Source organism: Azolla caroliniana, unplaced genomic scaffold, assembly GCF_043228905.1.
Source record: "Azolla caroliniana isolate FFs.n. ecotype wild unplaced genomic scaffold, voAzoCaro1.0.p SCAF_4, whole genome shotgun sequence".
Lineage (NCBI taxonomy): Eukaryota > Viridiplantae > Streptophyta > Polypodiopsida > Salviniales > Salviniaceae > Azolla > Azolla caroliniana.
The window spans coordinates 22,593,350-22,605,385 of NW_028230439.1; the positions used below are offsets into that span (position 1 = coordinate 22,593,350).

Here is a 12,036-nt window from a genome sequence, read left to right on the forward strand (position 1 = left end):
CATTTGCTTCTCATGTACTGTATTAGGGCTTATATGTGTGGTAGTGAATGCGTTTGGACCTACATTCTTCCAATTGGTGTCAAGATGTCATATCCTCTGAAATGGTGGATTGACACCTATGTAATGTAAAGAAATAAAAACAAATGTGTCCTTTACTTCAACCAAAAGCTCAAAAAAAACAAAAGAAAAATTTATTTTCTCTTAAGAAAACCTCACGTCTAGTAAAACATGTAATTGAGATGAACGGAAATATACTAGTGAAAAGAACATGCTTGTTTCACATGTGTTGGGCCTAACATACCGATGGCAAAATGTACAATAATAAACTCATTATTAGGGAAACTAAATGTATTGAAACGACCGAACTTTTCCTTTGAGCTATACAATACAACCACCCAATTGTATGTATAGATGTACTAAAGCTCTCCCAACAACCTCTCAACTTCGTCTCTCTACAAAAGACAAAAGATATTCGGATGTTTTTACTTTCACTCTCATCGTTGTTTTATGTTACTAGGTCATGTATGACCACCCATGAATACATTCACGAATTGGGAGGCAATGTTCACTGCATCTTGTAACATGTGTGTATGCTACACGTTAACTCTCGTAAGTTAATATATAACTCACGAATACGTTCACAAATGGGAGGCAAGGGTTTGTTGCATGGGTGGTGTGTACATAATGTATAGTTGAGAATGGAATAAAGCATGATGACGATGATGCATGCCATGTCATGGATGTTATGCCATATAATACCATGCATGTGCCATGCCATATGCCATGTGGTTTGTTTGTGACGAAATATTGCACCGCAGGAGCGCACGCTTATAGCATCTTCCTTTTTCTATTATTATTTACATACATACATATATGTACATATATTAGAGAATTTTTTTAGCAACCTCCTTTTTCTTTGATTATAGTTTATTTATTCGATTTTAAAGAAAATCCGTTATGTACATATTTTCTTTTATTATTAATTTGTTTATTTTAGAAAAGAAAGACATGAAAAATTAGGGAATATTATGTATATACATATAGTGGCAGTCACTAATAACTATTTTATCCATTTAATAAAATCAAGATCGAGCAAACCAACGAGAATGGAGTCATTATAAAAGATACAGGAGTTAATCTCACATTAATAATAGAAATAAGGGAAAAGTATCAGGATACCCCTGGAAGTTCACCTATTTCCTATAATGCCCCTGGAGGTTCCAAATTTACCAAACTACCCCTATGTCCAAAAAAATACACTTTATAAAGTAATTATACACTCAAATCTAAAAACCCTATTTACCATAATACCCTTCAAACACAAATTTCTTTAATTAAACAACAATGCGAATACATTCAGAAAGATCCTACGTTAACTTATGTATCTTCTCACTTTCAATGGCTTAGCCAATACAAGTCATCAGATTGTGACAATGATGGTAGAGATCATTCGAAAAGGTATTATGTGGTCACCAGCTTTGGCACATAGGGGTAGTTTGGTAAATTTAGAACTTTCAAGGGCATTCTGGTAAATAGACAAACTTCCAGGGGAATCCTGGTACTTTTCCCTAGAAATGACGCAGGGAATTAATGATAATTAAGGAGCCCGATTAGTGACAAAGGACATAATTAACGAGTTCGTTAAATAATTGGTTTAATCACTTCGGCGCCCCACGAACACACCAGACGCAGAGAAAAAAAGCTGAGACGATCAAACAGAACAGTTTTAAAGCAGGCAGAGACACCTCTGCGGATCCACCTGCACCTGCACCTTCATCTTCATCTCGATCTTGATCTTGATCTTCACCTTCACCTTCGTCTTCACCTTCGCCTTGATCTTCTGTTTCCCTCCCCTCCCCTGGCCTCCTCCTGCTAATCAATCAAGCTCCCATCTTTCCGGCCCCTTCCTCCTCCTCTTCCTCCTCCACATGTCTGATCGGCCTCCACCACCATCTCCTGGAGGCAGCTATGGCGGCCGTGGGCGCGGGCGCGGGCGAGGCGGAACCGACGAGCGTCAGGGCTCGGGCCGTGGCCCCCGTGGCGGCGGCCAAGCCTCTGGATATTCAGGTGGTCGCGGTCGCGGCCGTGATTCTGGCGCTGGCGGCGACGATCGTCCACAGGAGTATCAAGGAGCTCCTCGCTATGGCGGCGGAGGTGGAGGTGGAGGTGGAGATGGAGGTAGAGGTAGAGGCAGAGGTAGAGCTGGTGGCTACGGACAACAGGGTAGGGATGAAGGAGGAGGTGGCTATGGACAATCTGGCAGAGGAGAAGGAGGAGTCGGCGGCTATGGACAACAAGGCAGGGGAGTAGGACGTAGATGGGAATCATCCACCGATGTTGGCACTGTCCAACCAGAAAGTAAGTTCTCATCACAATCCATCACTTCAAAATATATGCATTCTAATCTGTTTCCTTTCATTATACCTGATGGGGCCATGGCCATGATCTTGCATGTACTCTCCACTATCCATCAATCGAGATGGAAGGCAAGTACATGCATTTGCTCTTCAACATTGTTACGCCTGTCATCTTTGCTGTTATTTGTCATCATTATCGCCCAAAGTTATATATGGCTCGGTTCTCATTGTATTTTCTGTGTCTTTCTGTAGTAGCTGAGACAGAGTCTCAGCATGCACCTCCTTGGGGACATCTTCTCCCTGGTGCTGCTCCTAGCCCTGTTGCTAGTGCGATTAGTACTCCAGATATGTCTAAATTCAGCATTCAGGAAGAGAAGCCCAAATCGAGTTCGGGAGAAGTACAAAACTTGGTGAGCCCCAAGAGACCTCCCCCAGGTAGAGCTGGACACCGTGCATTGGTCCGAGCAAATCACTTCCTTGTAAAGCTCAAGTCAGGGATTGTTATCTTCCAATATGATGTTGACATTAATCCTAAAGTATCGTCTAAAGCAATTTGTAGGCGCCTCCATAGACAACTAATTTCTACTAATGACCTTGATTTTGGTGATAAGAAGCCTGTTTATGATGGGAGCAAGATCTTGTGGTGTGCTGGGTCTTTGCCATTTGAAAGAAAGGATTTCACCATAACCCTTGTCGATGAAAATAAAGAGAAAGAGTTTACAGTTTCTATCCGTCATGTGGCTACCTTGAACAGCTCAAATCTGAACAACTTCCTTCAAGGAAGGGGTAGTTCGACCCCACAAGAACACTTACAAGCACTGGATATTGCCCTCAGAGAAGCTCCCTCCATGAACTTCACACCAGTTGCTCGATCTTTCTTCACCAAAGACTTTGGTTCAGCCACATTAGATGGTGGATTGATAGCATGGAATGGGTTTTTCCAGAGTTTAAGGCTGACAGCTCAAGGCTTAGCAGTCAACGTGGATTTAGCAGCCACTGCTTTTTATGAGAGCATTCCAGTAGTTGATTTCCTAAGGAAGAATCTCAGGCAGTTCAATCCGAGTTTGAGGATGAATGATGCTACACGGGCCTTGGTTCGGAAAGCAATTGTTAGGCTCAAAGTAGGGGTTGTTCATAGGCAAACTCCTAGAAAGTATAGGATTTGTGGTCTCTCTCCTGTTGCAGCAAAGGATCTCAAGTTCTCCATGGATGATGGTGGAGAGACAGGGATAATTGAATATTTTCAAAACGCATACAACTATGTGATTCAGTTTCCTGAGCTCCCTTGTGTTCAGGTGCAAGCAAAGAAGACCAGCTATCTACCTATGGAAGTTTGTGTCATATGTGAGGGTCAGAAATACATTGGAAGACTATTGGAAAGACAGACAACCATGCTGCGGGCTCTGGCATGTGTGAGACCTGGAGAGAGAGAGCAAAATATAAGAAGTCTCATGGCTAGACCTGATGGGCCTGGAAGGTATACATTGTTTTACGCATTTATCCCTATCAAAATTCTATTGCTGGTGTTCATTTATCACATGTTAACCTTTACCTATCATATTATATTTATAGGGGCCAATATGTGAGTGCGTTTGGTATGGAAGTATCAGCAGAACTAACCACTGTAAATGCTCGGATACTTAATCCTCCAAAGCTGAAGTATGGGAATGGCGGAGCCATCAAGGAAATTGATCCAAAATTTGGGGCATGGAATCTAATGAGCTCTTGCATGGTGGAAGGTGGGAAAGTTACTTACTGGGCTATGGTTTGTTTTGATAATACTGTTAACTTTGCTGCTGCAAATGCCTTTGTCCATGGATTAAGCAAGAGATGCATGGAGTTGGGCTTGACCATTGCACAAAAGATGGTCATACCTCCTGCATTATGTAGAAGAGAAGATCTTGATGGTCCGAGGCTTGACCGAACCTTAAGGAATGTGTTCTCACAAGCTACTCAGGCTGTGCATGCCATGGATCCAAGAGCCTCTCTTGAGCTTCTGGTGTGTATCATGAATGACAAGCATGTGGCCTATGGGGATTTAAAGAGAATATGTGAAACCGACTTGGGAGTGGTTACACAATGCTGCTTGACAAAGCATGTGAGGAAGTTAAATTCTCAATACCTCGCTAATGTGGCTTTAAAAATCAATGCGAAAGTGGGTGGAAGAAACAATACCTTGGCTGTGGAGATTCCACAGCTGTGCCCAATGTTCAACAGGCCGGCGATGGTCTTTGGTGCTGATGTCACTCATCCAAATCCTGGAGATGACATGAGTCCATCCATAGCTGCTGTGGTGGCAAACAATGATTGGCCATCAGCTATCCGTTATGTAGCAACTGTGAAAGCACAGACACATCGTGAAGAAATGATAGAAGGTTTGAAGGAGATGGTTCAAGAGCTGTGGCGCAAGTTTTGTGAGAGAACTCGCCTCCGACCTGAGCAAATCATCATGTTCAGGGATGGGGTGAGTGAAGGTCAATTTGATACTGTCCTCCAATGTGAGGTGAGAGCTCTAAAAGAGGCATTTACCCAAGTTGGGGGTCCTGATTATAACCCTCGGATCACTTGGGTAGTGGTGCAGAAGAGGCACCATACAAGGCTGTTTCCAGCAGATAATAACCGGGATCGGAGCAACAATGTGATGCCAGGTACAGTCGTGGACACAGTCATAACACATCCGAGAGAATTTGATTTCTACCTATGCAGCCATGCGGGAATACAAGGCACAAGTAAGCCAACACATTACCATGTGTTGTGGGATGAGAATGGGTTCACCTCGGATAGCTTGCAAACGATGATAAATAACATGTGCTATACGTATGTGAGATGCACACGCTCGGTATCTGTCGTGCCTCCTGCCTATTATGCGCATCTGGCTGCGTATCGTGCCCGTCTTTACATAGAAGGCCAGGGAGGCTCTGACACGAGTTCACAGAGAGGAGAGCAGATGTCTGGGTCAGGAACGAGTAGTGGCCGGTCTAGTAGGCCTGGGGCTCCCTTGGTGCGCCCACTTCCCACGGTTCGCAAGAATGTGCAAGAAGTTATGTATTTTTGCTGAGCGTAGTTTATATATTGTTAATCTTGACATTTTGACTTTTTTGTTCATGTCTTGTGCCCTCCACATGACCAAATTTTCGAATTAGCTGAACAATATTTTGCGTGGAAGCTTTATCGGAAGTTGTCATTGAGTCTACTGACAGGTTATTCTGGTTAAGAAACTTCTTTAAAAGGTATTGACTGGGATCTCTGATGGGGTGTTTTATCAAAGTTTAAAAACTATATACAAGTGTAAGCCCCTGAGTGTTGCTACCGAGTGTAGAATGTATATGTCTTCTCTATAATGCAGGTAAATGGAAGGAATATCTATTGGATTCATGACAATTGTTGTTACTTTATTTCTTGATTTATTATGCATCATTTTATGTGTTATATATAGGCGAAAGATTAAACTTTCCTAACTGTTTTGGATAAATGTTAGCCTCCAGATAGTCACACTTTGTCTCGATGCTCGAGTCTCTTTATGTCTGAGCTTGAAATGGTACAATTGAGTAGTGAAGTAAACAAATTTTTGTATACAAGGAGACTTATGATTTATGAACATTTTTCATTTGTTTGGAGCATGTTATTTTCTGTGCTTGAAGTAGTTTTTAAGAAGGCAATTCTAAAAGGAATCACTTTAGTGTGTATTATTATATGGTAAATTAATATTTGCCACTTTGTGGAACACCATGAATTGTCAATTGTAAGCACGTTCGGAAGGAGACAGTAATCTTGGACATTTGATCAAGTGTTCTCTCATGGTTTTCATGCATAAGAATTTGACGGCTTCAAGATGTTTTGCAACTCCGTTTTATTTGGATGGCATTCACTAACATTAGCTATTCTTTTCATTCTTTGTGCTGTTTTGTTGTGAGGATCTTACCGGAGTTGGGATACTAAAGAAACTTGGAAAAATAGGATAATGCTACTGTTGAGAAGCCATATTTTAGGAGGAATTTGTGACTTCTGAGAGTGTTATGGTATGGACTACTAGAATTATGGAGAGGGTTTGTTATGAAAAAGAACATCAAACCTATGACATATTTGAATTGTAGTTGCATAAAAACATTTGAATCTACAACTTGTATTTGCACCCATTTTGTTAAAGTGAAAGCAGCCAACAAAGATTCATTTTTCTGAATTCAAAATTAAGTTTGGTCTATACTTCATTTGGGACATGCATATATGCAAATGCATTGAAACACTTTGTGATATGAGAATGTTATGCTCTATGTAGGGATTTGACGTGAATAAAAATAATCTTTATTTCGTCTTCTCTTATGTTCCATCATTATTCAAATAATAGAATCAAATTATGTCATCATAAGTCCTTAAGAATGCCTACACACACATAAGAAAAAGGATCAATACAAAGGACTCAATCCTATCTATTTTATTTGTCTTGATTCTACAAAAGTTTTGGTACTAAATACCCTGAAGTGCATCCACTCATCTTGCTCTAAGCACATATTTCATCGTCAATATATTGTCATCAATCCATTCCATTTCTTCTGGCAACTTGTGTGATAGCTATGCATGATTGGTAAATGGCAATAATGCATGATAGCCAAGTTAGGAAAAATAAATCATGGTTGGGCTCTAAGCATGCATAAGATTAGGAGAACTATATATGGGGATCATCTTACTGTTGTCAAACCATTCCAAATCAATGCCAATCCTTAACGTAACATTGTAACTATTGTTCTTCTTGCATATAATGAAATGTTGGGGAAAACTGGTCCCTCTGGATGGGAAGAACATAAGCCGGTAGAGAGCCGAATTGGATGAAGGTTGATCAGCCCGTACCCGATTCAAATTGTGTCCGATTCATCCGAATAGGATTTGTCCAATTTGGGCTATATTTGTAAATATCCCATACTTGTGTATTAGTATATATACACCTAGGGCTAACATATTGTAATGCATGAGAATCATAGAGATTAGAGTTGTATCATAGAGTGTGTTGTAACCGTCTATAAGACGAAGTCGAGCTCAAGGTCATTGCCTAAGAGTCTCTTGTATTCTCATCCATATAGTGATTCTGTGGCTCCCGTGGTTTTTCCCATTCAGGGTTTTCCACGTTAAAATTTTATGTCTTTGTGTAGGTTTTTCTGTCTTTAGTGTTTCGGTTATTATCTTTCTCAATCTTGCTTGAGAACCGGTTGTGGCCGGTCCCATATTACAACATGAAATTCATTTTTTGATCTAACATTGTTTTTATCTTTAGCCCTTAACATATAGAAAATTAGCTCTGGGACATCCACTGGAAATTATAGATGGGGAATTAGCTTGAAGTGGGCTTGCAAAAGCAAATGGAGCATTGACTTGGGGAGGGTTCGTGAAAATGGATGGAACATAGGTTGGAAAGGGCACACTAAAGAAGTTGAAACATGAGCTTGAAAAAAAACGCATGGTGTCATGTTGAAGTGGAATCATGCATTAGATAGAACATCAACCCAAAATTGGCTCATGGAAGGATATTTTGTTTTGAAAAAAATTAATTTGGCTCATGGAAGGATATTTTGTTTTGAAAAAAATTAATTTGGCTCATGGATACATATGGAACATTAGCATGTAATACACTCACACATGCAAATGGAATGGAACATGGGCCTAGAGAGGGGACATGAAAGTTGATGGAACATCAACTTGAAATGGGTTAACATACAAGTTGGTTTCTAGGATCCAAAAGTAAACCAAATCATTTAGGAGTTAAGAGGATTAGAGGGAATGCTTGGAGATGCAAATTAGAAGATGAGTAGAGGAGGTAGAGACCAAACAAAAGGATGAGTATTACATGTGTATAAAACCTAAGCTCTACATATGACCTTAAAAGACTTTACAATCTTGAAGATATTACAACCTAATAATTTAGGTCCGTGCAAATGACTTTATACAACACAACCTTGAAAATGTCATAACCATAACAATCCACTACTTGAGAAATTGATGAGGATGCTAGATATAGATTCCTCACATGTTGTAAATAAACAAGAGTGATTATGTGCTACGGAAGTGATATGTGTCTGTGTGTGAAGGAGAGAAATAGAGAGAGCTTGACGTATATAGAAAATGCAAGTAAAAACTATATTAACAAGGAGCAGAATACAAGAATAACCAACAACAGTTAAAAGGGAGGTGAGAGAGCACTTATATAGTCACTTTCCCACTATTCTCTTTCTACAACCACCACTTATGTAAAGAGAGGTGGATTCTTAACTACATTGAATATGTGTCATAGAACTATAAGATTCTATGACACACTAGTAACTATAATAGGTGGTGGGGTGTTCACACACTAGGGTGTGTTCTCACTGTAAAGAATCAAGAGATGGATTCTTGTGAAGCGGAATAGGTGTGAACTGTGTGTGTATGAGAGAGAGAGAGAGAGAGAGAGAGTGAAACACAGAGAATACACAAGGTAAAAGTATATTGACAAAGGAGAAAGACTCAACACATACAAGGTGGGAGCAGTATTGGGCAAAGTCCTAGGAACAGTGTCAGCCTTCCGGTTGCATTGGGACTTTTGCCGGCCAAGGTGGGGGAATGCCGGAATTGATTCCGACCAGGTTATCCTACCAACATGAATCTAGCCGGTTGATATTTTTTCAACCGGCTAGTTATATAGTTTTTTAAAAATATAGGTATGTATATATAACAAAAATATAGTTTTAACTTTCCCCCTCTTTCCCCCTCTTTCCCCCTTTCTTCCCTCCTGAGAGTCAAGAGTCGAGACTCGAGACTCGAGACCTTACGTTTCTTGATCCCTGTTCGCTGCTCACAGTCGCTATTTGCTTATCCCTATTGTTGCTTCCCGTTCCCTGCTCCCTATTCCTTGGTCTCTACTCTTTGATCGATACTCCTTGTTCCCTGGTCACTGCTCCCTACTTGTTCTTCCATGTGCACAAACCACCACTCTCAGGTATGGATTTTGCTCATTTTTCTTATGAGGTATGTATTTTGGCTTTCCTCTAGCTAAACAATGTCTTGTCTCTTGAGGTTGTGCTCATTATTGTTGGAGATGAGCTATAATAAAACATTCAATTATCTAATTCTTTCATAATTATATTGCATGTTGAGGTCTTTATGCATGGCTAATAAAAGCTCTATTTTTGTGCAAAAATGAAGAAATTAAATCCCCATTGTTGTATATATGGTAGTAGACTTCATAGGTTTTTTCATGTAAGAATAACAATCATATTGTTCCTTCTCTTCTTCTTCTTCTTCTTCTTCTTCTTCTTCTTCTTCTAGCATTACATCAAGGCCTTCACAAGATTTGAACCTCCTATGTTGATGGTGAGGATGCTGCATTTTAGGTTTTTGTCTTGTGAAGTCATTATAAGGTTTCCATAGAGGTGAATTAGCCTCTCGATCAAAGCAAGATTCCAGATCATGGATCCTATTAAAACATAAAGACCTTTCTATATTTAGAGGCTTTCCTCCTTCTTGACCAAGACCATGACCATGACCATCCCAATGACCATGACCATCATCAATATCATCATCATCATCATCTAATCCTTCCATTAGCTCCCATGCATTAATAGTTTCCAATTGATCTACACCATTATCAGCATGAATGCTATGTTGTTCAGGGTGACCCATACCTTCTTGCTCTTCCTCTTGTTCTTCTTCAATGATCGGATTAAGCTCTATTTTGAATGATTTGAGGTTATTATAAATGTGGCCCAAATCATCCTTTTTGTCACTGAGCTTGAGAAAACCATAGCTTGATCTAGAAGCAAGGGGAACGACATGATGCCTGTCTTTCACTCTGTTTCTCTCACTTTCTTCTTCTTTTTCTTCATCTTCTTCTTCAATATGATGATAATTTATGGGTTCTGATACAGTTCTTGAAACAGGGGCATACCAGCTTTTATTCATAACATTACTAGAGTTAGTAGTAGTACTAGTACCATTAGTAATGGCTTTTTGTGGAACAAAGTACTCTGTTCCTCTCCTCTTTCTTCCTAACGACTTTGAAGATGAACAACCCATACTTATAATATGCTTAAATCTAGTATGTATGATAAAAAGACAGATTTTTCACTAGATTACTAAGAAAGTTTAGTCATTGCATAGATGTATGGATCTCATTAATATCAGTAGTTATGATTAAGGTTAAGGTGGGGCGATAAGTAATAAGCCCAACTTTAGCGTGAGGGAAGATCATGGATGTGAATCTATGAAATGTAAAGTGTGTATGTAGGTTTCGCCTTCTTATATTATGTTAGTCAAACATTCTCTGCATTATTGTTACAGACTTACAATATGTCCCAAAACAAAAATATGAAAGGCAAAGGAAAGCAAATTAGCCTCTTTACAATGCCCGGCTTTAGGAAAAACTTGCCATCTAAAGAAGATGTGTCTCTAGAAGAGCCTATAAAGGACCATCAACACTCTGAAGAATTACTTCATGAGATGAATAGAATTAGTAAGGCCAAACTAAAATTTCAAGAAGATTGGCTTACTAAATTTAAGTGGCTTCAAGAGGATTTAGAAACTGGTCTTTTATGGTGTAGTTATTGTAGGAGTGATCCTCATAGTAAGTCTTCATTTGGCAAAACAGGTGCCAAAAACTTTAAGACTTCCGCATTAGAAGAACATGCAAGAAGTGTGGCCCATCGAGATGCCATTTTGTTACAAGAACGAGACAAGAATGGTCTTGAAAAATGTGCATCAAAAAAAGAAGCAAGTGTGGATGTAGCAATTGAAAAATTGTTTAAATGTGCATATTTTATAGCTAAAGAGGATTTAGCATTTAGAAAATTGGAAAGCCTCTTACGATTGTTAAGAGAATGTGGTGTGGAAGGCCTTCCACGAATGTATAATGATAATAAGGCTTGTGCAAGCTTTATCTTGCACATTAGCAAGGCTCTTGAAGCTGAGATCTATGATAGGTTGAGGAAAAGTCCTTGGTTTGGGCTTATGGTAGATGAAGCTACCGATGTAAGCGTAACCAAGAACTTGATTCTTTATGCTACATTTGTGGAAGGAAGGCAAGTAAGAACCTCTTATTTGGGGTTACTTGAAGTAGAGGATGGTACATCAAACACAATAACAGAAAGCATTTTAGCATTGTTAAAAAAGTGGAACTTAGATGTTAGAAAAATGATGGGATTCGGAAGTGATGGAGCATCTGTTATGGTAGGTATGTGTACAGGTGTTGCTACAAGATTGAAGTCATATAACCCATTTATGACTTCCTTACATTGTTGTGTACATTGAACAAACTTGTGTGTGCAAGAGGCTTCAAAGAACATTGAAGTCAAAGAAACATGTAAGCAGTTAGATGCCCTTGTGAATCGGGTGGCTGCACATTTCTCGAGGAGCTCACTACGCCAGGGTGAATTAACTAAGATGCAAGATGCACTAGAATACACACATTTGCATATTCTTGGGATTGTGAAAACACGATGGCTTAGTCGGCATGGTGCTATCATGAGGGTATGTGATGTGTATGAACCCTTGATGAAGACTTTACAATCGCAAAGTGATGCATACAATATATATTCTTAAGTTTAAGAAACTTCAAAGTAGTGTATATGCTTCACTTTCTTGCAGATGTACTTAAGATCATGTCAACGTTAAGTATGGAATTCCAAAAGGAATATGTGGATGTGACATGCATTGGAGGTTT

General features: G+C 39.5%; 1 protein-coding gene across 2 annotated transcripts; it reads left to right on the forward strand.

Annotated features, from left to right (window-relative positions):
* Nucleotides 1-1,878: 1,878 nt before the first annotated feature.
* On the forward strand, nucleotides 1,879-5,596 carry LOC147865463 (protein argonaute PNH1-like). Of its 2 annotated transcripts, none has more exons than XM_087318273.1 (4): nucleotides 1,879-2,160; nucleotides 2,197-2,358; nucleotides 2,610-3,834; nucleotides 3,930-5,596. In XM_087318273.1, the coding sequence occupies exons 1-4, from the start codon at nucleotides 1,929-1,931 to the stop codon at nucleotides 5,413-5,415; spliced, it is 3,105 nt and encodes a 1,034-aa protein (XP_087174399.1). In that variant the 5' UTR covers nucleotides 1,879-1,928; the 3' UTR covers nucleotides 5,416-5,596. The 2 variants fall into 2 exon arrangements, with proteins under 2 accessions (XP_087174399.1, XP_087174398.1); XM_087318272.1 differs by having other exon boundaries at nucleotides 1,880-2,154; nucleotides 2,191-2,358.
* The last annotated feature ends 6,440 nt before the right edge of the window (nucleotides 5,597-12,036 follow it).